This window comes from Canis lupus, chromosome 3 (genome assembly GCF_048164855.1).
Source record: "Canis lupus baileyi chromosome 3, mCanLup2.hap1, whole genome shotgun sequence".
Classification (NCBI taxonomy): Eukaryota; Metazoa; Chordata; class Mammalia; order Carnivora; family Canidae; genus Canis; species Canis lupus.
This window is the reverse complement of record NC_132840.1, coordinates 59,836,674-59,863,067: the sequence shown is the minus strand read 5'-3', so window position 1 is coordinate 59,863,067 and position 26,394 is coordinate 59,836,674. Positions and strand designations below refer to the sequence as shown.

General features: G+C 45.8%; 1 protein-coding gene across 1 annotated transcript in view; it reads left to right on the top strand.

The window, feature by feature from the left end:
- Positions 1–23,696, top strand: part of TMEM123 (transmembrane protein 123) — a 58,119-nt gene extending 34,423 nt beyond the window's left edge. The window contains exons 3-5 of the mRNA XM_072821754.1: positions 18,020–18,265; positions 19,447–19,600; positions 21,694–23,696. Of these exons, the coding sequence (XP_072677855.1) occupies positions 18,020–18,265; positions 19,447–19,600; positions 21,694–21,718 (425 nt within the window). The 3' untranslated portion in view covers positions 21,719–23,696. The remainder of the gene's footprint in view (positions 1–18,019; positions 18,266–19,446; positions 19,601–21,693) is intronic.
- Positions 23,697–26,394: the final 2,698 nt, after the last annotated feature.

Below are 26,394 nucleotides of genomic sequence, written 5' to 3'. Positions count from 1 at the left end.
CCAAACTAAAGTCCTAAGGCAAAGTTAAATCCTGCAAGAAATGAAGCAGAGGAGTAGGTCTCCGTGAGAATGGACCAGTTAACTTAGTGTTGAGTACAGAAAGCAAGAGCAGAGCCTCTGGCCTGAGGCCACTGGTAGAAAACTTAGACACATGGTCAACTGTGTGACATGGCTCAGAAATCATGTGAAGTGAGAACATGAAGAAACCAGGACACGTTCAGGATAGTGGTGACTCCAGGGATCGCATCCAGGAGAGCGCTCCTTTCGGGAATCCCTCAGTCAGCAGATTTTCATTCATCAGTTCATCAGGATGGTGAGGATGCAGATGGTCCTGTTGTTACCTGTAGCTTTTTGCATGCCTTAGTTTTAGTTACTTAGCTTCTTGCTTGCTTGTTTGCAAGCTTGTTTGCTTAAAAAAATTAAGAGGCCATTTGGTATTAAATACAAAGGTGTGTTTATTGATAGTGATTCAGTGCTGCGAGAGTGGTTGGTGGTGGAACAACTGAGGGAAATGCAGGGCTGGGGTTCTTTTTTTTTTTTTTTTTTTTTATTTTTATTTATTTATGATAGTCACAGAGAGAGAGAGAGGCGCAGAGACACAGGCAGAGGGAGAAGCAGGCTCCATGCACCGGGAGCCCGACGTGGGATTCGATCCCGGGTCTCCAGGATCACGCCCCGGGCCAAAGACAGGCGCCAAACCGCTGCGCCACCCAGGGATCCCTAGGGCTGGGGTTCTAATGGATCCTCATCAGGGAATGAGGCACGAATGCCAGTGGAAAGGTCACCATGGCCCTGCGAAGGTTTGCTCACTGCCTCCTGCAGCAATTTGGGGCATTTCCCTCACCTTGGAGTCCATGTTCTCCTCTGTGAATTGCAGGGAACAAACCTACTTTTTGGTGCTCTTATACAGGTCACATGATATTTTTAAAAAATTAAACCTGTGCAAAGCACCTGCACGCAGTGACTGGATGCCACAAATGTTCAGCATTTTCTCCCTGTTCAGTTACTGCCTTGGTCCCAAGGCCATATCTAGCATTTGAACAAATAGGTATTTTTAATAAGTGCAAAGTTGATGTTTTCCTTTAGTCTTGCAAGAAAAAAAATGTTCATATTAAATATTTTCGAATGCCTTTCTCCAGTGAATTAAAATTATTTGCTAGTGGCTAGTGGACTGTAAGGTTGTCATGTCTGGAAATTTCTTTTTGCTGACATTTGAGCAGATCACTTTTTCACTCCATGAATCAATCTCTCTTTGTGGTTGCACCTTAAGCTCATTAATGACCAGATTCTCTTGTGGAAGCTGCACGTTACAGGTGCATGTTCTCCGTGTTTAGAGAGTAAATCTTCCATAACAATGACAGACCACTGCACAGCATTCTGGGACTGCAAACAAGGTCATTTCAGAATATTTCAGACAAGGAAATGATTCATCTGGGTGCAAGAAGCTTGTGACCATGACGTGTGTTGATGATGGGGATGTGCTGGTGCTGTGTCCTGGCTGTCAGCTTGTAGGTCAGAACATCAGGACTATTTGGTGCGTGCCCAGCTGAGGATGGTTAAATATGTGGAGAATTCTGAGAATGTTATTTTTCTGTCTATGATCTATTTGCCAGCATGCTCTTCACCAGCTACTTGATGAAGGCCAACAGCGAGGCAGGGACAGTTACTGACCCTGACCGAAGATTTTCGACTTGGTGACACTGCTTTCCATGGCTGGCAGCCAAACACAGGGGCCAAGAGAACCGACTCGTAAGCTGGGCTGTCCAAGTCCCAGTCGTCGTGGCCTCTCTCCCTAGTTATGCTCACACTACTGAACCTGTGTGCCTCAGTTTACATCTGCCTCCTGCAGGAATTAGGACTGTGCCCGCTCAGAACGAATACTGGTACATACGCTCTCGAGCTCACACACTGGGCTCAGCTTGGAGAGCTGATTCCCGGTTGGATCCGTGCCCACATAGCGAAGGGGGAATACAAAACAGTAGCATATGATGCTTTCTTTCTCTTTGACCAAACCAGAAGCTGTGGAGCCGAGGCACCTCGTGTAGCTCCGAGGGCCTTCTCAGGGCAGAGAGTAGGCAGGAGACCCTGGGGACAGGATCTGGAGGAACAGGCAAGCACTATCCATCACAGGTACTGAGCCAGTGTCTTCAGGTGTATTTATATATAGTGCACACATGATATGTATTCCTGTACTTATTTCTATATAAAATTATTCTCTTCCTATAGATGTTTTCTAAGTTACTACAGAAAGAAATTTAATTTTGGCACTTAACTGGGAGGAAAAATAAAATGATCGTGGTCACTTAAAATGATTGGAGTTGGTCTGATGCTCAGACGGGAATGTGCGCGTGTGACACAGGCGTGCCTCTCGCCCCATACTCCCCTTTGCTCTTCTCACTCTGTGCCTTCCTCACTTTGCGCCAAGTGGGAGGAGGTAGATGTATGCTTCCCACTCCAGCACACAGACGTGTGACACCTGCAGGTCCACCTTGCAGCTAGCTCGTCTCAGGCTTGGGGGGAGGGAGTACCATTACGCCCCCAAGGCTGGACCCGCTGCAGGTGCTTGCCTGAGGAAGAACGTTGACAGCCAGCATGTCCATTCTAACAAAACAGGTCACCGTCGTGCTTTATGGTGTGAAAGCATGAGTTCTCCTGTTAGTGCCTTCACAAACTGTTAACACTTAATGGACCAAGAAGCAATGTGCAGAGTTAGAGCCTGTGTCCCACGGGGGGCCAGAGTAAGTACTCGGGCTTCAGAACTGCTCGGTGTCTCTCTGTGCTCTGCTCGCTGTGTCCCCTGTGCGCTGGCAGCCACACATAGCACGGAGACAGACATGTGGCCACATTCCAGGCACACTTGGCTTACAGAATAGGTGGCTGGCTGATGGTGGCCTGTGAGCCACTCGTCCACGGGGTTTCTGAGCAGGGAATTAAGCCTCTAGAGTGCAGTGTCCAGTGGGGCAGCAGATCCCAGGAGTGCTCACAGGTGCCTGGGGATGCTGGGGCCCTATGAGGGGTCACCTTCTCCCTTCCCCTGCCCCACCACCTGAGCCCTCACCTCCCAAGCCTTCTGTCCCTGGTGTGTCCTAAATGCTGCTCATGGCACAGCCACTCCCTACCCAGGAAAGCAGGTCCTCCGTGCGGTGACCCCGAACCACCTGTGCGGCCCCCCCATCCACGGTGTCAGCACACATCCTGCACTCCACTGTGTACTCTGCGCACGTGTGTCCTGGTGCACACCCCCCGCCCCCATCCCAGGAATAACCTGCTCGGTGCTTGCGTCCTCCTGCCCCAGACCCGGTGAACATCCCTCCTTCCTGCCCTCCCTTCTTTCACACTTGAGCTCTTTCTGTTCCCACTGCATCTGTTCTCTGTAGAATAAAATATCGTCCATACTGTGTTTGAATAATAGAATAATAGAAATACATATCTGTATTTTCTATTTAACCTAGTATTTCATACTAAGTTAAATGTCCTTAGAGGAGTTTTTCTTTGTAACACTTGTAATATTTACCATGTCTTATATAAAACAGGCAACCAGTAAACACGCATGTTATTCTATAATTTGTAATTATTCTATAATTAGGCAAAATTTGTAGACTCAAATATTGCCGAATTGAACTGAATTCAGCTTTAAGTAAATAGCATTCTGTTCCTTTATTTTAGGGCTCACTATGAAAGGCTCATTTGTAGCCACTGGTCTGTCTGTCCACCTGACCAGTCCACCTGACCATACGCTTGGGAAATGTATTAGCGTGTGTCAGTGCCCAATGCATAGTAGGATGCTCAATGTTCAGTGAATGAGTGGGTGATTGAAATTCTGTAGGAATGCGTGAAGATCAAAGTGGTTTTTTCGTATGATGTATACTTTAATTTTTAAGAACAATGAACAAGAAAGCTGAAAAAGCCATCGACTTGAATGCACAAACTTACAATAAACTGTGTCTAGAAGAACCATCTTGAGATGCTTTTCACAGCCGAGCTGTAATGAAGCTGGGTGTCCCCAGGTTCATTCTCCTGGTCCAGGTGAGCACCTGCCTTGCAGGAAGCCTCTGGAAGTAGACTTTCAACTTTGCAACCTTCTGAAGTTCTTATGGTCCCCCCCCCCCCCCACAAAGGAGACACCTGGGGAAGTTCCTGCAAGGTTGTGTGTGCTCTGAGCTGATGAAATCTCAGAAGTCTGTGTGAACCTACATTCCTTTAATGGGTTGCGTTTCAATGGCAAACGCCTCTCGGTGCATCCCTTGAGTTTAGCTCACAAGGTGTGACATACCATAGGTTCATTATCAAAAAGTTTTAAATTTTATATTGTGATTTTTAAAATTTAATCTGTGGGTAATTGGTAAGTGTAAATTTTCTAATGTTTTAGGAACTGGCTATCTTCTTAATGTTGATTTTAGCTTAAATTCACAATGGCCAGAATTCATATTCTAATTCTTAAATCCTTGAAAGTCATTGACTCTTGTTTTGTGATGAAAGTCAGGTTCCTATGTGCTAAATGAACCCTGTGCTCTTGAAAAGTGCATGAATTTTAGTTAGATAGAAATGTATATATTGATTAAGTCAAATTTGTTAGTATTATAAATTCTTACTGATTTTTTTTAAAAATCTGCTCATTCTTTTCCCTCAAGTTGTCAAATTCCAGGTCCATAGATTGTTTTTCCCTATTGGGTCATTCATTTTTTGCTTCATATATTTTTTCTGATATATATAAAATATACATCCTGCTAGGCTGACCCTTCTATGAAATGTCCTTTCTTAAAACATTTCTGGTTATGACTTAAAGACTATTGCATATGATTATTTATAGTTTCATCACTGTATTTTTTTTTTTTACGATAGTCACACACACAGAGAGAGAGAGAGAGAGATTGGCAGAGACATAGGCAGAGGGAGAAGCAGGCTCCATGCACCGGGAGCCCGACGTGGGATTCGATCCCGGGTCTCCAGGATCGCGCCCTGAGCCAAAGGCAGGCGCTAAACCGCTGCGCCACCCAGGGATCCCTCATCACTGTATTTTGAAGTATAATTGGTAAACATTATTTGCAGGTGTAGAGTGCAAATTTGCAGGTGTAGAGTGCAAATTTGGTATTTGTACAGTGAAATGATCACAATGACTCTCGTTAACATTTGCCATCATTTGTAATTAAAAATTCTCATCCCAAGAGGAAACTGTAAGATTGAGTCTTGCACCTTTCAGATATTCAGTACAGTATTAACTGCAGCTGCCATGCTGTGCATCACATCCCCTTGACTTCCTTACTTTATAACTGGAAGTTTGTACCATTTGACCCCCTTCATTCATTTTGCCTCCCAAACTCCACTCCTGCCTCTTGCAGCCACCAAAGTATCATGTCTGTGAGCTTAATTTTTTCAATTTCACATGTAAGTGAAATCATACAGTATTGTCAAAAGGCAAGATTTTATTTCTGTTGGCTGAGAAATATTCCATTGCATGTATGGACCACATCTTCCTTATTCATTCCTCTGTCCATGGACACTTAGGTTACCTCCATATCTTGGCTACTATCAATAATGCTGTGATAAATACAGCAGTGCAGATAGTTTTCAAGGTAGTGTTTTTGTTATCTTAAGATAAATAACCAGAAATGGAATTTCTGGATTATAGGATATTTCTACTTTTAATTTTCTGAGGAACTTTCATATTGTTCTCCAGAGTGGCTGCACCTGTTTGCATTCCCACCAACAGTGCACGAGGGTTCCACTTTCTCCTCATCCTTGCCAACATGTGTTGTTTCCTGACTTATTGATTTTATAGCCATTCTGACAGGTGTGAGGTGGTATCTCATTGTGGTTTTGATTTGCATTTCCCTGATGGTTGGCAATGTTGAGTGTCTTTTCTTTTCATGTGTCCGTTGGCCTGTCTATGTCTATGGAAAATTGACTCTTCAGATCCTCTGTTTTTTTAAGTGGATTCCTTCAGCTTTTCCTTCCTGCTGCTTCTTCTGCTGTTGAGTTGAATGACTTCTTTACATATTTTTAATGTTAACCCCTTATCAGGTGATCTGCAAGTACCTTCTCCCATTCATCAGGTTGCCTTTTCATTTTGTTGAAAGTACTTTGCTGTGCAGAGGCTTTTTAGTTTGATGTAGTTCCATTTGTTTATTTTTGCTTTTTTGTTGTCTTTGCTATTGGTGTCAAATCAAAAAAAAAACAAAAAAAGCTGTGACTAACATCAGGAAGCTTACTGCCTGTGTTTTCTGCTAGGCATTTTATGATTTAAGTCTTAACATTTAAGTCATTAATCCATTTCAAGTGAATTTTTATGTGTGATGTAAAACACTGGTTCAGTTTGCCCAGCACCATTTATGGAAGACTCTGTTTTCCCTGTTGTATAATCTTGAATTCTTTGTCATAAGTTAATTGACTGCATGTACATGGGCTTATTTCTGGGCTATCTCTTCAATTGATCTGTGTGTCTGCTTTTTTTTTTTTAATGTTTTATTATTTTTTTTAAGATTTATTTATTTACTTATGATAGAGAGAGAAAGGCAGAGACACAGGTAGAGGGAGAAGCAGGCTCCATTGGGAGCCCGACATGGGAGCCCGACGTGGGATTCCATCCCGGGACTCCAGGATCGTGCCCTGGGCCAAAGGCAGGCACCAAACCGCTGAGCCACCCAGGGATCCCCACGTGTGTCTGCTTTTATGACAGTAACCTACTGTCTGGATTAGTACGGATTTGTAATATAGTTGGAAATTAGGGAGCATGATGTCTCCAACTTTGTTCCTTTTATCAAGATTACTTTGCCTATTTGAGGTCTTTTGTGATTCCATACAAATTTCAGAATTTCCTATCTCTGTGAGGCTTTTGATTGGGATTGTACTGAATTATAGGAAGCTTTAGGTGGTATGGATTTTTAGGAGTATTAATTCTTCCAGTACATGAGCATGGAATATTTTTCCATTTGTGTCCTCTTCAATTACTTTTGCCAGTGTTTTAAGGTTTCCAATTTACAGGTCATTCATTTCTTGGTTAAGTTTATTCCCAGGTATTTTATTTTTCTTGGTGCATTGTAAATAGGATTGTTTTCTTAACCTTGTTTTCTGCAGGTTCCTTATGAGTGTTCAGAAATACAACAAATTTTGTATACTGATGTCTATATCCTGAAACTTAATTGATTTCATTTATTAGTTCCAACAGTTGATTTGGTGGCGTCTTTAGGATTTTCTGTGTATATTATCTTGTCATTTGTAGATGGCAACAGTTTTACTTTTTACTTTTCAATTTGTATTTTATTTTTCTTGCCTTATTGCTATGGCTGGGACTAGTAATACTATGTTGAAGAAAAGTGGCAAGAGGCGGTATCCTTGCTTTGTTCCTGAGCTTATAGGAATAGTTTTCAGTTTTTCACCATTGAATAGGATGCTTGCTCTGGGTTTGTCATATACAGCCTTTATTATGTTTAGCTGTATTCCCTCCAAATCCACTTTGTTGAGAGTTTTTATTGTGAACAGATACTGAATTTTATCAAGTGTGTTTTCTGCATTTGTTGAGGTATGATCATAAGATTTCTAACCTTTGTTTTGTTCATGTGGTGGATAACACTGACTTGCAGATGCTGAACCATCCTTGCATCCTTGGAATAAATCCCCCTTGATCATGGTAAAGGATGCTTTTAATAGATGGATGAATAAAGTTTATTAATACTGTGTTGGGGATTTTTGCATCTATGTTCATCAAGGATATTGGGCATTACATTTCTTTGCTTGTGGCATCCTGATCTCATTCTGTTAATCAGGGTAATGCTGGCCTGGTAAAATGTGTCTAGAAGTGTTCCCTTCTCTTCTATTTCTGAAAGAGTTTGAGAAAGATTGTTGTTATTTCTTTGAATGTTGAGCAGAGCTTACCAGTGAAGCTATCTGGTCGTGGACTTTGGTTTATTGGAAGGTTTTTGTTTACTGATTCAATCTCCTTAGTAATAATAGGCCTAGTCTGTTCCGATTCTCTTATTTCTTCATGATTCAGTCTTAGAAAGTTGTATGTTTTTAGGAATTTATCCATTTACTTCAGGTTGGCATATAATTGTTCTTAGTATTCTCTCATGGTGATTTGTAATTTTGTGGTATATATTGTGACATTTTTTTTCATTTCTGATTTTCAGTTCTTTTTCTCTTGGTGATTCTAGCTAAAGATTCTAGCTAAAGATTTGTCCATTTGGTTCATCCCTTCAAAAAATTAGTTCTTTGTTTCATTGATCTTTTGGGTTTCTTTCATTTTTTATTTCCACTATGATCCTTGTTGTTTCCATTTTTCTATTAACTTGGGGCATTTTCTCTAGTTTCTTGAGGTATAAGGTTAGGTTGTTTGAGATACTTCTATTGGATGTGGAGCCTACTTTAAAAAAAATCCAGTGAAGTCTATTTTGTCTGATAGAAGTATTGCTCTCCTGGCCCTCTTTTGCTTCCCATTTACATAAAGTATCTTTTCCACCCTATCACTCCGAATCTGTGTCTTTGGGTCTGAAGTCTCTTTTGGCAACATATGGATGGGTCTTGTTATTTTATCCATATAGTCACTCTTTTCTTTTGTAGAATTCAGTCCACTTGCATTTAAAGTAATTATTGATAGGGGTGTACTTACTGCCATTTTTCTCATTTTTTTTTTTCCTGGCTGTTTTGCTGTTCCTCTATTCCTTTCTTCTCCTAAACATACCATGGTGTGATGAGTTTTAGTGGTGTGCTTAGATTCCTTTCTCATTGTGTCTGTGCATCTGCTATAGGCTGCTGCTTTGTGGTTACCATGAGACTTGGATAGGATATAACAACTTATATTTATGACAGTCTTTTTTAAGTTGATGACATAGTTTGAATAAATTCTAAAGCTCTACATTTTTATTCTCCCTTCCCCCAGTGCTTTATGACTTCATCATATTACATTTTCTATATCATATACCCCTTAATTACTATAGTTATACTTTTACTGCTTTTGTATTTTTTTTAAAGATTTTATTTATTTATTTAACAGAGAACATGAAGCAAGCACGAGCAGGGGAACAGCAGAGGGAGAAGGAGAAGCAGGTTCTGTCCCAGGATTCTGAGATCATGACCTGAGCTGCAGGCAGACGCTTCACTGACTGAGGCACCCAGGCGCCCCATATTGCTTTTGTCTTTTAACCTTTGTATGCCTTTATAAGTGATGAATCTACCACCTTTACAACATTAGATTCATCTGAATTGTACCTTTATTCTTTCATATGTTTGCCTGTTACTCATCAGCACCTTCTTCTTTTGGCTTAAAAAATCCCTTTAATATTTCTTGTGGCCATTCTGACTGTGATGAACTACTTGAACTTATGCTTTTCTGGAAAACTCTTCGTTTCCAAATGACAACTTTGCCAGATGGAGTATTCCTGTTTGAAAGTTTTTCTTTGAGCACTTAGAATAGATTGTGCCACTCTCTTCCGGCCTGCAGAGTTTATACTGAAAAAATCTGATCATCTCATGGGGGCTTCTCTTGATCATAAGCAGTTGTTTTTCTCTTCCTGCTCTTAAGATTCTTTCCTTTCTCTAATGTTTCATGTTTTAATTATAATTTGTCTTGGTGTGGATCTCTGTGGTTTCATCTTATTTGGAGCTCTGTATGCTTCCTAAACCTGGATGTTTGTTTCCTACCCCAGGTTAGGGAAGTTTTCAGCCATGATTTCTTCCAGTTTTCTCTCCTTTCTCTCTCTGTCCTGGGGTTCCTGTAATGTCAGTGTTGCTCGTTTGATGTTGCCCCATGAGTCCCTTAAGCTGTCTTCACTTTTTTCCATTCTTTTGTGTTTTTGCTGCTCCAATGGGGTGAGTTCCATTGATCTGTCTCCTGCTCAATCTAGTTGGCTGTTGAGCCTCATCTGGTGCATTGTTCAGACCACTTGCTGTGTTCTTCAGCATTTTGGATTCTTCCTGGCACTTTATTATATTCTTTCTCCGTTGAAGTTCCCACTGTGTTCATCCATTCCTCTGCCAAGTTCAGGGAGCATCTTTTTAGTATATGTGCTGCCGAAGCGAGCACAGGGAGCATCTTTTTGACCATTATTGTGAACTTTTTATCAGGTAAATTATCTCTATTCCATTAAGAACTTTTTCTGAGGTTTTCTTGTTTAATTTGGAGTATCTTCCTATTTCTTCATTTTCCTTTACTTTCTGTGTCGGTCTATGCATTAGATGAAACAGGCACCTCTTATTCTTGAATGGGTGGCCTAATGTAGCAGAAGAACCGTACGTACCATCTATCCAGCCCTAGCCTGGTTGTCTTTCATAACTCTGATTATTAAGCACCATATTTTATGTCTAAAGACTCCCAGGAATTGAGAATGTGCCAAGCCCTGTCAGTGTAGGGGATAGTCCCAGCACCTGGACTCGGGCTGATTATAAGCCATGTCCTCAGGTACCAGCATTGGAAGCATGCCGGCACACACAGGGAGTGTATGCATAAGTCCTGCTGCCCACCAGTCAGGCCATCTGGAGGTGTCCCCTGGGCAACAATTTCAAAAATGTGGGAGCCAGGCAAGTGTTCAAGTTCCTTTCCATGAGATGCCAGTGAGAGTGTGTGCCTGGAGAGAGGCACACAGTGTGTAAAGGTGCCCAAGCCCAAGGGAATGGGCCTCCCCCACAGAAGGATGAGTTGTGCTTCCATCTGCTATGTGTGCAGTGCCTGGGGGTGGCAGTCTGCCCAAAGTGCCTTTCCAGTTGTCACAGTCCATGGGACCCAGGAATGCAATCACCCTGGCCACCAGAGCCAGGCCAGCACCAGAAGGGCAGAGGCTCCTCCCCTGGAGATACTGGGGAGCTGGAGTGGGGCAGAGGGAGAGAGCAAAGATGCCCATATCCATCTCTAGAGAGGACCCGTCAGGCCCCTAGATGTGTGTTAAATTCCATGTCTGCCATTCAAGCCAACACCTGGACATTAGCAGAGGAGCCTCTGACATAAAGCATAGGCACCTATCACTTGGCTGCCTCTGTGCTTAGTCCCTGGAGTGAGCAAGACTGAGCACATGAGCCCCTTTCAGTCAGGTCCCTGTAGCCAGTGAGTCTGCTGGGCCTGAGCCCCGTCATGCTGGAGGGCCCATGGGCTTGTCTCCCAGGCATAGGTGTATAGGTGGGGGTACTTGATGTGTGGTTCAAGGAGAGGGCTGTGAGCTCCCTTGTGACTGTGGGTCATAGTGCTGGGGTGGAGTTTATGGTGGGATTGTGTGTCAGCCTCTCCCCCTGCTTCCCTGGGAAGGTTTCAGCTTTGCTCCATGTGTAGGCCTTGCTCTCCAAGGTAGTGGTTTCTTCCTGGAAGTCACTGCAGATCCGGTATTGTGGAAGGAGGTGACTGTAGGATCTGCTGCATTGCCATGCAGAGCCTGTTTTCTGGTCAGTAACTGGTTTGAGGTAACCTCTACGCTTTTGCCCTCTGTACTTTCCAAGTTTGCTGTGTCTCATATAAAGATAAGTCGCTTGTAAACAAAGCAGTTCATGGGGTTTTTCTTACTGTTGGATAATCTTCACCTTAATGTACCTTCAGTGTGACCTCTAGGCTGGGCCTTGAACAGAAACAGAACTTCACTAGACTGAGGTGGGGGGAGGCACTGTAGGTCTCAGGAAGGAGGAGCGACAAACACAGAAATGGACTGGCCGTGAGGGGCAAGGGAGCAAACGCCTCTGTTGCTGGACAGTCTAGAGCACAGGCCAGAAATGATTGTGTTCACCCACAACCATGCCTGGCACTATGAGTAAAATAAAAATCCAGGTGTGTAGTTTGCACAGTTAATAACCAGCTAAATGTTTTTTTCTATTGAAAAAACAAAATAAGGTACGTTAATTTGAGGGGGCACCTGAGTAGCTTAGTTGGTTAAGTGTCAAACTCTTGATTTCTGCTCAGGTCATGATCTTAGGGTCATGAGTTCGAGCCCCTGTTGGGCTCCCCACTCAGCAGGGAGCCTGCTTGAGATTCTCTCCCCCACTTCGTGTGCATTCTCTCCTTAAAAAATAAAGATACACTAATTTTTATTTAATAATACAATGAAGAGTTCAAAATAAATGAAGACCAGATGTTTGATGAAAAGGGAAATGCCTGGGAAGGAATTGGAAGTGGAATAATGTGACTGTGCTGTTTGCATGTTGCTTGGACTGTGAGCTCCTTGCAGGTAAGAACTGCATTGTCTGTGTGTCTGCAGAGCCTGGGAGCATACTTTCAAGTGGGGCAGGAGTGCGTGGGGGGCAGGGAGCAGGTGTGCATGGGGCAGGTGTGCGGAGCCTGCACAAGCAAGGCTGGAGCATGCTGGGGACAGCAGGGAGTGAGTTCTGTGCTATGGAGATCAAGAATCTTAGGGATGAGAGGCGTGGCCAGTTTTGAGCAACAAGAGAAGAAAGTTACTGTTCTTGCAGATGCCCTTGTGACCATGATCCAGGCCTTCTTTGTCATTAGCCAGGGTTACTAATTAATTGGGAGTTGAGCGTGTGGTAACAGAACAAAGTGGGCAGGAACTCAGGTGAAGGCACCGGCACAGCATGTCATAGTCTGGTGGCCAGGAAGGTGGCGCCCACTCCTGGCTCTGCTCAGCCCCCTGCAGCTCTGGGCCAAGCAGACCCTGGTGGAACTAAATGTATTGTGGTTATACGAGACCTTAGTCCAAACACCCTGGTTATTTTTCTGCATTTATATAGTTGGCTTTCCTTTTTGGAATTTTATTTTTTTTATTTTTTTATTTTTTCCTTTTTGGAATTTTAATTTTGAACTTAGATGTTTAGGAACTTGGCAAAATATATTGGATTTTCAGACAAAGCACAGTTCTTTATGATTATAATAGTTTTCGAATTTTTTTAAGGCTAGTTTCCTCTTAGATCCTGTTTTAATCTAGAGTTTTCAGTTCTGTGGATTTTTGGTCCTTGGGTCATGAGAATTCAGACTTTTAAGAACCAGTCTCCCGTGTGTGCACAGGGAGGGAAGACCTCTGCTCTCTAAGAGCACAGCCGGGAGAGAGCTGTGGTTTTGCTGTGTTCCAGAGGACAGAGGTTCTCCGGGGGCCACACGCACGGTTTTCTCATCATTGGCTCAGGCTGCGGGTCGTGTTCGGAATCCCACACGCTCAGAGTAACGTATGGCACCACCAACTCATGACCGTAGCTTAAATAGCTCAGTATTTTTGGTAACTATCATAGGAAATGAAAAGGTACTCCTATCCTATTTAAAAATAACTGCGATTTAAAAAACCTCATGTGTATTTTCAACTCCAGTTTGAGCGTGTATTTGATGCCCTGATGAAAGAACTGTCACCTTTAACCTTGGAATTTTTAGGTTAAAGGGGAAAGCGGTGTTTTGGGGCTCGAGGCTATCGGGCAGGAAAGTTACTTAACACAGACCTGTAGCGAGCAGCAGGACTCTGCAGGGTCAGGACCTGTACTTGGTGTCGGGGAAACAGGCCTCGCTTCTTTGGAAAATCGCCTCAAAGAACCAAAGAACCGATGGGCACAGAGCCTGGTCTTCCCAGGGATGCCGCCGCGCTGACCTTGGGCCAGGAGAGCTGCCGGCACCTGCCCCTCAGCTTCCCTTGGGGACCTCCGGGTGCAGCTCCTGAGAGGAAGTGCATTTCCGAAAACTGCTGCTCTGGGAGGGAAGAAAAGTCACCGAAGGTCTCTGTGTGGCAGATGCTGTGTGGCATACACCGCCCCCTGGCTCTGTTTGCTAGCCGTGCCCAGGCGTTCCCAGTTTCTTTTTTCTTTTTTTAAAGATTTTATTTATTCATGAGAGAGACAGAGAGAGAGGGGCAGAGACACAGGCAGAGGGAGGAGCAGGCTCCACGCAGGGAGCCGGACGCGGGACTCGACCCCGGGTCTCCAGGATCATGCCCTGGGCTGAAGGTGGCGCTACACCACTGAGCCACCGGGGATCCCCTCATTCCCACTTTCCAGAGGAGGCAGGAGCGTGAGTGTCCGCTTCAGTGAGGCGTGTGAGGAGTGTGAGGCGTGTGAGGTGTGTGAGGAGTGTGAGGCGTGTGAGGTGTGTGAGGAGTGTGAGGCGTGTGAGGAGTGTGAGGCGTGTGAGGAGTGTGAGGTGTGTGAGGCGTGTGAGGCGTGTGAGGCGTGTGAGGCGTGTGAGGTAACCCGCAGGGAAGGGGCTGAGCGCCCGAGGGGAGCGCAGTGCATGGCTCACCCAGACAACAGGCAGCACCCACCAGGTAGAGTCTCATCCCTTCTGAAAACTTTGTCCTGAGGGTCGTGCTCTCACCGCCACCCAGTGACCGAGGGCTGACGGCCCTGGCAAAGCGCACTCCTCTCAGGCGCCATCAGCGCCCCTGCCTTTCCCCTGCACTCGGCACCTGGCGGGAAGCCGAGTGCGTGGACCCGTCCCTGCCACCCCTCGCCCGCCGTCCGCTCACCGTGTCCCCCGACAACAGCCGAGAATTTCTCGTGTCTGATTGAAGCCCTTCCGTGACCTCGCTTCATCCGTGGGAGCTCTGCGTGTTTTTGGACAGATGCTCAGAGGAGCCGGCTCCGCCCGGGCGCCGCATGAGTGTACGTGACTGCGGGTGGCCTGAACCCGGCCCCACTGGCTAGCAGTGCTGGCCCCAACGCGTCCTGCCCCCCTGCCCCCCGCCCCCCGTCCCCGTCCCCTCTCCCTCCGTCCCCTCTCCCCCCTTCCCCTGCCCCCTCTGCCCCCCTGCCCATTTCCCTATCTGTAAGGTCCCTCCTGGTGACTCGTTTTAAGTTGATTCCTACGGAAAGATCCACCTCTCAGCTAACATCACACCCTGAGGTAGTGGGGATACCTGGATTAGGATTGCAGCACGCGCCTGGAGGACGCAGTTCATCCCAGAACCTAAGCCCGACCGCTGTGTGGGCCACACCCCTTCCCAGCAGCCAAGGTGCTGGGCTGCCTCAGGTCCACCTGCTGGAAGAGTCCTTGTAGGTCCGTCTGCTGCCCGGAATGATGCCGGACGCTGACACTCTGTGGTCACCCAAGCTCGGGGATCCTCCCCTCTGCCAGCCAGGGCCTGCTTCAGGATTGGAGGGTCGCTGTGGGCGTGCAGGTGTGGCTGTGGGGATGCGGGGTGGCAGTGGGGACACGGGTGTCCCCAGCTCCTTCCCGGCTCCTTCCCAGCTCTGCCCTGTCCCCCTCACTCCTGCTGATTCTGAGCTGACGGGCAGAGGGTCTGGGGGAGGAAAGCCAGTTGCAGGAAGGCTGGGACTACATGTGGCGTTGGCACACATGCGGTTCCCCCAAGTGATTCCTGGGGTTCCTGCAGCGGGAGCTTCCCCCCTGCCCACCCCCCTCACCCACCCAGCGCCCTGGTGTTGGGGATTGGCTCCCTGCTGGTCACCCTTCCGTGCAGAGCTATGTCCTGAGGCTGCGGACTTGGTGCGGGAAACACGTGCCTCTGCCATCTGCACGTGCAGCCCCGGACCCCTCCGAACGGCTTGTCAGGCCCCCGTCACTGGTGGTGTCCATTTCTTGTCACGTCCAGGGGCTCCGCATCCTGCTGCAACCTGAGGGCAGCCTCCTCTGTCCTCTGCAGACCCTCTCCAGGCACAGACTCTCTGTGCCTTGACAGTGGCTGCGAGCTTCTCGGTGACAGCACAGTGTCAGGTATTTGCACGAGTCAGCATTTGCATCGACTGAAGGACCACAAGGAGTCCAGTAAATACCGGGGACCGTCCTCGGCATAATTTTCCCTTCGTGATGACAACTTTTAAGTGTTACCCTCGGCCACCCTCATGCACTGTGGCATCGACTCCTTTCCCCTCGCCACCTGTTCCATCCCCCATGACTTGGGAAACCTGTACCTGTGGACCACCCCCACCCTGCCTCCTGCACCTGCACAGCACTGGTCCCCCAGGGACCCAACCCTCGGGGCCCAGACAAGGACGCTGATCTTGGGCACTTCCCGGGATTGCCGTGGACGCATTTATACCTCGTGACACTGTTTGATACAGAACTTGCCTGTTTGGTCAATTTATAGAAATGTTCAGCTGCTTGTTTCTCTAACACACCGGGATTTTCCTAGTTGGATGAACCCACTCCAGCTCCCTACCTCACCCCTGTGGCTCCGTCCAGTGTCTCTGACAAAGGGCAGGAAGCTCACGAGTGGGCTGCTGCCAGAAGCTGGACATGTTTGTTGTTTTACTCTGCGAAGCCCTCTCTTCTGAAGATGTGACATGGACACTGGTCCTTTGCTGTATTTAATTCCACTACAATAGCATTCGTGCACGACTTCTTCAAACAAAGGGGAATATTTCCACTCTAAGTGTATTACTTATCTCTACATGGAGAGCATTCAGAGTAGTTCATTTTTATCGTTTGTATCCTCTACTTGGAATAACTGTAATTTGTTGGTCTCTATAGTACAAAAGTTTTCATTTGGCCTTTATTAAAAATTACATAAGACTCTGTGGGTGAGACCACACAGCAGGGACCCAGAGTTGAGAAAATGTACTAGGAGTTGGAATGGTAAAAGCTGAGAGGCAAATAAGCAGCACCATTAAAATCAGCCTGTACAGTTAAACTGGAAAAAAAAAAAAAAAGTATTGTAAGTCTTCCAAGAAAAAGTCCAAAGTGACTAGAAGACGGGATGGGGATGTTGGTATAGGATGCAATGATTGCGGGTGCGGTACAGCACTGTGGGGGCCGAGACCCCCTGGGGAAGGGGAAGGCGGACGGAGTCACTCCTTCACCCAGAGGTACGGCGTCCCCAGGTGGTGGATGGGAGCAGGAAGCCTGCAGTAAGCTCGGAGCCTCAAGACAAATGCAGGAATCCATTCATTCCCAGGAAAAAGACCGAATGAGGGCAGCCTGGGTGGCTCAGCAGTTGAGCGCCACCTTCAGCCCAGGGCGTGATCCTGGAGACCGGTGCTCGGTCCCCCATCAGGCTCCCTGCATGGAGCCTGCTTCTCCCTCTGCCTGTGTCTCTCGTGATTAAATAAACAAAATCTTAAAAAAAAAAAAAAAAAAAAAGACCGAATGATAGCAGGACTTCAGTCCCTGGACAGCACATACTACAACAACTGGGGCTCCTGTGGGCTTCCAGGGAGGTCCCGTGAGAGGCAAGCAGGCGTAGTTAGAACCACAGCACAGTTCACGTATACACATGTCTAGCACAAGGCTTTTTCCGAATGGGAAACAAGCTTTTTTTTTTTTAATAAATTTTATTTATTTATGATAGTCACAGAGAGAGAGAGAGAGGCAGAGACACAGGCAGAGGGAGAAGCAGGCCCCATGCACCGGGAGCCCGACGTGGGATTCGATCCCAGGTCCCCAGGATCGCGCCCTGGGCCAAAGGCAGGCGCCAAACCGCTGCGCCACCCAGGGATCCAAATATGGTTTATGTTCAAACAAGCTTTCTTGCTTGGCATTTTGGGGAGTAGTGACATGATGAGTACCTGCTCCTTTCCATGAGACCCCCATGTCAGGTGTGAACCGAGTTGCTGGTTCAGGTGTTGGATTTCTGAAGCCTTCAGAACCAGGTTTAGTAGAAGTGTCCCCCCTAATGATGGGAAATTCTTCCCAAGCAGCCACACTGGGCACCAGCAGGTGGCATCCTATCAAGGTGATAGCCTTCACCTCCCAAAGCAGTGTGGGCTCCTCCCCACATCCCACATGGGGGGCTAAGGCACGGCTGCTGGGAAAGAGGTAGCTAGAAACCGCATCTTTAAAATCCTTCCCTCCTCCACCCACCGGTCCCATCCTCCACTCACCAGTCCCATCCTCCACTCACCTGATCCTTGGGACAGGACATAGGTATGAGGTTCAGACAGCATCAGTTTAAGACACAGTTCTTGTCCTCAAGGAACTCTGCCCTCGGGGGCCTTATTTCCTATCTTCACCAAGCTCTTAGCTTCACAGGCAGGCAGGCGGGATCCCACACAGTCGTTCATGGTCTGAGATACTGGCTGGCTGCCACGGTGGGCTGGCTGGTGGTGGGCTCGGGATCTTCCATGCTGTTCCACCTGTCTGACCAGGAAGGCCACAAAGAGTGGGTACTAATTCCCTGAGTCACTGTTCAGGGGTAACATTTCTTGGATATTCCTGCAGAGAATGTCACCTTTGTGACCTCCAACTATACGAGCCAGTCCACCACCAGCTCCACGAAACCGCTGACCACGCCACTGTCTCCTATCTCCAAGACGGCCACAGCTACAGCCAGAATCACAACAGCTGGGGTCTCGGCCAACAGGATCTCTACCAGCTCAGGTTCCCAGAACACAACCCAGGCGACGCTGGCCACGGAGACCATCGCCCACAACAGTTCAGCCACAGCCCTTTCTTTATCAGTAACAAGTATGTATCAAAGCTGCCCTATTTCTGTACTGAAAATAGGTGTCAAATGCCACATTTCTATTTTCCTGTTGTGCAAAAAATAGAAATGTGGACAGTGGTGTCATATTACACAATCCGTGGCATCAATCCTGGTGGTCTTGTTCTTGTAGAAAAATGAGTTTCTGATTTAATCAGGTCCATGAGGACTGTAAGGGATGTGCTTTGAAAATGTGTCCTGCTTGGAACTCCTGGTCCCTCGCCACAGACCAGAATTAGGCAGCCTCATCCACCGGGCTCTAAACCCCAATCACCAATTCATGGAGGTTTTACTTCCTTTCTGCTTCCAGTGGTATCAGAACCTGAACGTTAACTTTTAACATATTAAGAGTTCAGCTAGTGACTGCACATAGCAACACAAAGAGCAGACTTCACAGTTTCCTCTGTTTTTGTAGGTTTCTCTCCATTGTTTTATTAATATGGTTTATGTTCTGAAATCAACTGTAATGTCTCCTGGGCTGTTGATGTGATAAAGCCAAAATAGTTTGAATCCCCTATTTATTCAAAAGGAGAAATTTCAGTTAGAACCATTCATTCAGACTGGATCCATCGTGCCAACACCTACCGTTAGGCCTGAACTCTCCCAGGACCAGCAAGGAAACAAATTGCCCAAATCCTGCGGCCTCGGAGGCTGTGGTCAAAGGTTGGGGTCCAGCAGTAGAAAGACCCTGAGATACTAAGGGGCAACCCTGGGGGTGGTGGGGGGCTGAGATGTGGGCCTGCAGGTCCTGGGCAGGGGGATCAGCCCCGGGGTTGGGGGTGGGGAGAGGACCTGCAGGTCCTGGGTTGGGGGGTCAGCCCTAGGGGCAGGGAGAAGACCTGCAGGTCCTGGAGGGGTCAGCCCTGGGGTGGGGAGACCTGCAGGTAGGTCCTGGGGGGGTGGTCAGCCCCGGGGGTTGGGAGGGGAAGAAGACCTGCAGGTCCTGAGGGGGCAGTCAGCCCTGGGGTTGGGGGGGAAGAAGACCTGCCGGTGCTGGGGGTGGTCAGCCCTGGGCACAGGAGAGAAGTGCCGGATGGGCTAAGGGACCCAGAGCTCAGCAGTCACCCAGTGCAAAGCAGGCTTTTGGCTTTCTTAGATAGAAATTCAGATTGGCAGCTTATTATGATAATGTTGAAAAGCAACTAAAGCATATTTTTTGTTCTAGTCACACCAACTATTAATTCTAAAGGAAATCCAGGATCAAAATTTGATACTGGCAGCTTTCTTGGCGGTATTGTGTTGACACTGGGTGTCCTGTCAATTCTTTACATCGGATGCAGAATGTATTATTCAAGAAGAGGCATTCGATACAGAACCATGTGAGTTTTGCTGGCCAGCACTGGTTATTTCTGTTTTTCCTTAAATACCACAACAAAATGCCAGAACAGGGCCACAGGTTTATGAATTACATTCCCATTAATCCTCAGTGCCCAACATTACCTGCAAACACAAACAATGCCCATGCCTGTGAAAGTGCTGCACTGACTCACGTCCCTTTCACGTACCTCCAGCCATAAGCAGCACCTGTTCAGGAGGCTGTGGAGCTGGTACATCCGGCACTTGTCGGGAGCACGGAGGTACATCCTGGGTAGGAACATGGATTTACATAAATTCTTCTGCAGTCTCATTTTCTCTGATAACTCATTGTATCAAATATCCTATCTTTCCAACAAGGCCCCTTTGTAGGCCTGCAGGTCCTGTGCTGTTTGCAGGGGTCACCCCTAGCTTTTAGTCCTCAGAGGCCTCTGGGGGTTTTGACTCTTACTGGAGCACAAGAGCCAGTTTATTCTTTTGATTGTTGAGGTGTTATAGGGTGACTCCTGTCCAGAGGACACACATGTGTGTCCCACATGGACCTGACATGTCAAGTGCATTTGAGCTGATTTAACAAACTGAAACAGAACAGGTTCCTTGACCACAGAAGTCACTAAGGCTTGGATATGTTGCTGCACATTGAGTTTCCAGAAGGGAACACAGCATGAAAGTATTTCTCAAATTTTTCATTGAACTGTGAAACTTTAATAAACTCACTTTCAAAGAATATCAAGGTTTTGCCAAACTAAAAGCATATTCAGAAACATTCTTTAGATCATGAAGGAAACAGACTAGAGTCAACTTGGTTTTTTTGTTTTTGTTTTTGCTTTTTTAAAAAAAGATTTTATTTATTTATTCATGAGAGGGAGACAGAGAGAGAGAGAGGCAGAGACACAGGCAGAGGGAGAAGCAGGCTCCATGCAGGGAGCCCAATGTGGGACTCAGTCCCCGGTCTCCAGGATCACACCCTGGGCTGAAGATGGCACTAAACCGCTGAACCACCCAGGCTGCCCCTCAACTTGTTTTTGATACACTTCTGTGCTTCTAGAAATATTTATAGTGTGATTTTGGTAAATTTCACCAGTTGAGCAGAAGGGATGTTTGATCAGTGTATTTTCATAGTTAATCAGTTTTCACTGATGTAAATGAGGCTATGAAATAGTGAAGAAGTTCCATTGTTTTCATTTTAGCTTGCCTTCACTACAGAGCATGCTGTCCTGTGTGTGCCTGTGGCATCCTGCTGCCTTCCCCTGGCTTCAGGGGCCCAGCAGCAACCCCTTGGCAAAGGGCGGCGGACCTAGGGGACCTAGGCCCCCACAGGCCCAGTACATGTGGCTCTTCCTGTTCCCCACATTTTAGCACGTCTGAAGTTAGGATGTATCTTAGTCTGTGAGCTGAAAAAACAGTGTTGCAGTTTATTTGGCCGTTTTTCTTACTGCATCTGAAAGCCAGTAGTTGCTTTGAAGTTGTGAGGTTCCTATGCAGGACAGTATTTGATGTCTGGTGGTGAGCACTACCAGGTTATGCGGGGGCAGGCGGGTAGGGTCTGTGGGTGCAGGGATGCTGCTGACTCCGCACGGGACCTGCCTTGGCCCCTTGGCTTCTGGTCCCTGTGAGATGAGCTGATTAGATGAGACAGGCAGAGTCAACAGCACAGCACCTCATACATAGTCTGTGTTTGAGGAGTTGTGGGTGCGTGATTTAGCACAGCCACTAAGAGGCCAAGCAGAGGCTGTCTGAATCCTTAACCATATAGTAAACCAGGCACTTAAGATTTTACAGAAAGAAATGACAATGTGGATTCTAGGGCCTGACGTTATTTATTTAAAAATAAGAACCCAGGGATCCCTGGGTGGCGCAGCGGTTTGGCGCCTGCCTTTGGCCCAGGGCGCGATCCTGGAGACCGGGATCGAATCCCACGTCGGGCTCCCGGTGTATGGAGCCTGCTTCTCCCTCAGCCTGTGTCTCTGCCTCTCTCTCTCTCTGTGACTATCATAAGTAAATAAAAATTAAGAAAACAAAACAAAAAAAAAAAAGAACCCAAACTGTTTTGACATAAATACAAAACAAAGTAATTTTAACTTTTGATATATTACAGTGATGAACATGACGCCATCATCTAAGGAAGTCAAGGACCAATGGAAGAAGATTGATACAGCCCTGTCAATTAATTTCAGTTATTAGGCCATGCATATAATATACAATGTGCTGTATAAACATATAGAAATTCCTCCTGGTTACTAAAGGTAAAACAGGTTTGGTTTGGGTTTTTTAAAGGAGTATTTGGAACATATAGTTAATACAATGGTTATAGTCACTTTTAAAAAATGCACAGTAAGACAAGGCCTGCCCTTTCCTTGTATGGCACTGGTCACAGCGGGGGAGTAATTGGCAGACATGGTCCCTGATGGGCGCTGTGCCGTCCCAGCATACAAATAAGGGCCTCAGGATGGTAACAGAAATGCCACACAGCAAAAATTATAGGAGTTAACCAGCTCGCAAGCATAACTTTAAAGCTTTGTACCTGGTGCACTGCCCCCAGGCCCCAATCAAACTAGAAATGATATCTGGGCTTTGCCCTACTAGGGAGAGCCTGAACTGTCAATGATAGTTAATCTAAGTATTTTTTCCTCTGTGTATTTCAGTAAACTGCAACACTGAACAGTGTTTTAAAGATTTAGTTAGGTTATTGCTGCTGTGAGACTAGCGTCAACTACTGGAAATTGCTTTATTTCATATGGAACAGTTATTTTCTGTTTAGTGAATATTTTTAAGAGGTGTAAAGCTTTCTGTTCCTAGAATCGCTTAATGTCCTGTAAACTTCCCTAACATAGGCTCCTCCTGTGATTTCCAAACCCACCCCACAAGCTAAGGCCGTGCCAGTCCGTCCAGGGGCCGTAGGGCGGCACTACCTACACAACCCCTCGGGCTCCCACCTACATGACCAAATGCTGCATTTTTGTGCACTGTTGATTTTACTCAGATTTGGGGAAATAGCATTTTTATACTAAAAAAAACTTTGGATTAAATTTTTAAGACTTTTTAAGATAAGCTTTTATTATTCTTCAGGCCACTCGTCTCCTGGGGGCAGGCATGTGGCTATATTATGGTAGCAGAGAAAGCACCGTGTTGTAGGGACCCCAGGGCCGGTCAATGTAGTTCCTGTTACAAACAGCCAAAACTCAGTCATGTTTGGCAAAAAAAATGGTATTTAGTGTGACTGTATGACCATCTGAGAGAGTGTTTCTATCTTAGTAAATTTCTGCTAATCCAGAAATACACTAAAATGTCCTAATGTCCCTCATCTGCACTGAAAAGTATTTAAATGTGACTTGTGACCAGCTTTTGTGTTTCAGAGGATGCTAGGAATTTTTATGTAAAAGCATCACTTCTGCTCACTGTGCATTACGGCCTAGTCTGCTGAGGACCAGGTGATGCCGCAGGCCTGAGATGTGTATTGTAGAGGGAATCCAAGAAAGCCTGGGTGGGTGGAGTTAGTAACAGACCACATACTTGCCTGGTCAGGACCCCACCATTTCTATTTCTTTGCAAAATGATGTGTGTGTGTGGGGGGGGGTGTTTCAATTTTACCTTTTTCATCTCCTGTGTTCTTTGTGCTTCTCGGCTTGAGGTCCATTAGAACAACATAGGCAGGCCTGATTTTGAGCACTCGGAAGATAGGAAACCACTTCATGTCCCTGAATGCCTTTTCTGTGGCGCGAAGACTGTCTTCTCTGTGTGGAAGCTGCATTGCGCACTTCCCAGGCCAACCACTGCTCCCCCTAGTGCACATTTCACAGGCATAAACTCATACCCTTGTCCTGTTCACTTCGGCAAATACTTGCTTTTGTTTGCATTGAGAAATGTATTGACTTGAAGATACATTAGAACCCAATCCAGGACTTTAGATAATCCAAAACATGAATATTCCCATTCAGATAAATGAGAGTTGACAATATATTAGTGAGAATTTTGTATTTTTAAGGAGAAAAAAAAAGCAAATTCCTTTAACTCTTTTTTCCTTTTATTATAATGACCAGCTTTTGGTATTTCATTGTCACTGAGATCTATTTTTAGAATAAAATTTTGTTCTTCATCTAAGAGTTTTGTGTGTGTGGTTTTGCTTCATTTCTTCAAACTCAAGAGAAATGAAAAACCCCAAATAAAGAGGCATATTTTAGGGGTAACACGACACTAGTTAAGTGTGGTTGGCTGGACCAGCAGTACCACTGGGAAACCTGGTGGAAGAGGAAATTCATCAACGCCACTCTAGACCTTCTGAATCAGTGTTTCAATGATCCTACCTGGGGATCCTTCAGAACATCACACCCCTTCTTTATTCTATTGGGTAGAATTATACAAATATCAGCCACAAAGGCCTCAAAGTACAGACCAGCACAGTAACATGCTGAGGGCTCTCTCCCAAGCCCGCAGCCCCCCAGCATGGTCTGGACCCCTGGGAACCTATGACAGAGCAGCAGGAGACTTGAAAGAAACAGCTCTTGGTCTGAAGACATCAGACGGATGCTCTACCTGCAGTGCCCAAGCTGTTGTCCAACCAGCACCTCTGCTCGCCTACAGAAGCACAGGCAGCAGTGCTCTCTGTGCAGGGAACCAGCTGTACGTCCGCCTCGTTCTGATCTAGAAAAGAACCTCACCACCACAATCTGGCCAGAGCTAAGAAAAGCCCTAAAAGAAAGAGACACATGAGGAACCTAAAACCTACCAAGAATGAATCCAGAAGGAATAGGAAATCTCGAGCAGTCTGTGGGCGCTCAGCGGTTTAGTGCCGCCTTCGGCCCAGGGCGTGATCCTGGAGACAGAGGATCGAGTCTCACGTGGTGCTCCCTGCATGGAGCCTGCTTCTCCCTCTATCTGGGTCTCTGCCTCTCTCTCTGTCTCTCTCATGAATAAATAAAATCTTTTAAAAAAAAAAATCTCAACAGACCAATTAGGAGTAAGGAGATTAAATCACTTGTCAAAAATCTCCCCATAAAGAAAAGCCCAGGACCAGATGACTTCATTGGTAAATTTAACCAAAGAAAACTTAATGCTAATCCTTCCCAAACTTCCAACAAATAAAGGAAGGAACACTCTCCCAGTTTTGTTTTGTTTTTTTAAAGTGACCTCTACACCCAACATGGGGCTTGAACTCATGACATCAAGAGTCAGACGCTCTACTGACTGAGCCAGCCAGGGCATTCCCCCACCCCTGAAACCATTTTTAAAAGCCAGCATTACACTAATGTACACTACACCAAAGCCAGAAAAGGACACCACCAGAAAACTAGAAGATAAAGTCCCTGATGAATATAAACTCAAACATTTTTTCTACTACCAGAATTCCGCCCAAAGGATCACTCACCATGCTCACCAGGGATTTATCCCTGGGATGCAGGGATGGTTTGACATAGGCAGATAAGTGTGATGCACAACATTTGCAGACTGCAACCATGAAGTTTAGGTTCTTTCAGAAGAAAGAAAAGCATTTGACAAAATTCAACACCCGTATTTGATTTGTTTTACCATGAGAACAGAAGGGATGTCCTTCTGTACAGTAAAGTCCACATAGGACAGGCCTATAACCGTCATCAGGAGTCAGTGATGGCAGGGGCAGGAGGGAGGCAGAGGGTACCACTCCACACAGCATGAGAAAGCCTAGCCAGACAGTTAACGAGGTAAACAGCATCAGAACTGGAACAGAGGAAGTAAATTTTTTATTCGCACACAACATGTTTTCATAAACAGAAAAATCCTAACTCCACCAAATGGAGCTAATGGATACACTCAGGAAAGTTGCAAGATACAAAATCAACATTCCAAGAGCAGCAGTATTTCTATATACTGACAACAAAGTTCCTGAAAAATAGACAATCCTATTTACGGCAGCATCAAAAACAAAATACTGGGGATTAAATTTAATCAAAGAACTGAAAGATCTCTGCTGAAAATCACAAGATACTGATGAAAGACACTGAAGACATAAATGGAAAGATAGCCTGTGTTCATGGAATGGTACAGTTCATACTAGCAGAGCCCGTAATCTGTGGTCCTCTTAAACCTGGTGCCCAATGATATGGAACAGTTCATGGAGGAGATGAGAGAGCTAAGGAGGAAAATTAGGGAGCTTCAGTTGAGGTACAATTTGCACATTCTTATAGGGGATCCCCCTCACCATGACCATCATGACGAGTTTTGCCTTATGCCTTGAATGCTGAGGTCAGTAATAATAAACTCCCTGCCTCCCAAAGTTGCATTTTCTTTATGTACCCTTTACTCTGAATCTGTGATGTTCTGTCATTTTTCTGATTGGAGAATTCATTTGACTTAGTCTGAAAGTTTTTCTGTCAGCGGGGGAGTTTCACCAACTTGCATGGAAGGATGTTTAGTACATAGTGTGAAGGTAATAAAGCAGTTTAAAAACCAAAAAAAAAAAAAACAAAAAAAACAAAACCCTAGTGCCCATCCTACCTTTCCAAACTTGTTTCCCATTATCCACCTTCTTTTTCCAAAAATGCTTCATGCATTTTTGTCTTCATATTTCTCACTCTGGAAAATACTTCCCAATATCTCTGTTCTCCAACTCTGCATACTCTAATCCTATTTAATTTTCAATACCCAATTGTAGACACATAGAACAGTGGAAGAGAATAGAGAACCCAGAAATGGATACTTAACTCTATGGTCAACTCTTCAACAAAGCAGGAAAGAATATCCGGTGTAGCAGGACAGTCTATCCAATACGTGCTGTAAGGAAAATTGGACAGCCACATGCAGAAGAATGAAACTGGACCATTCT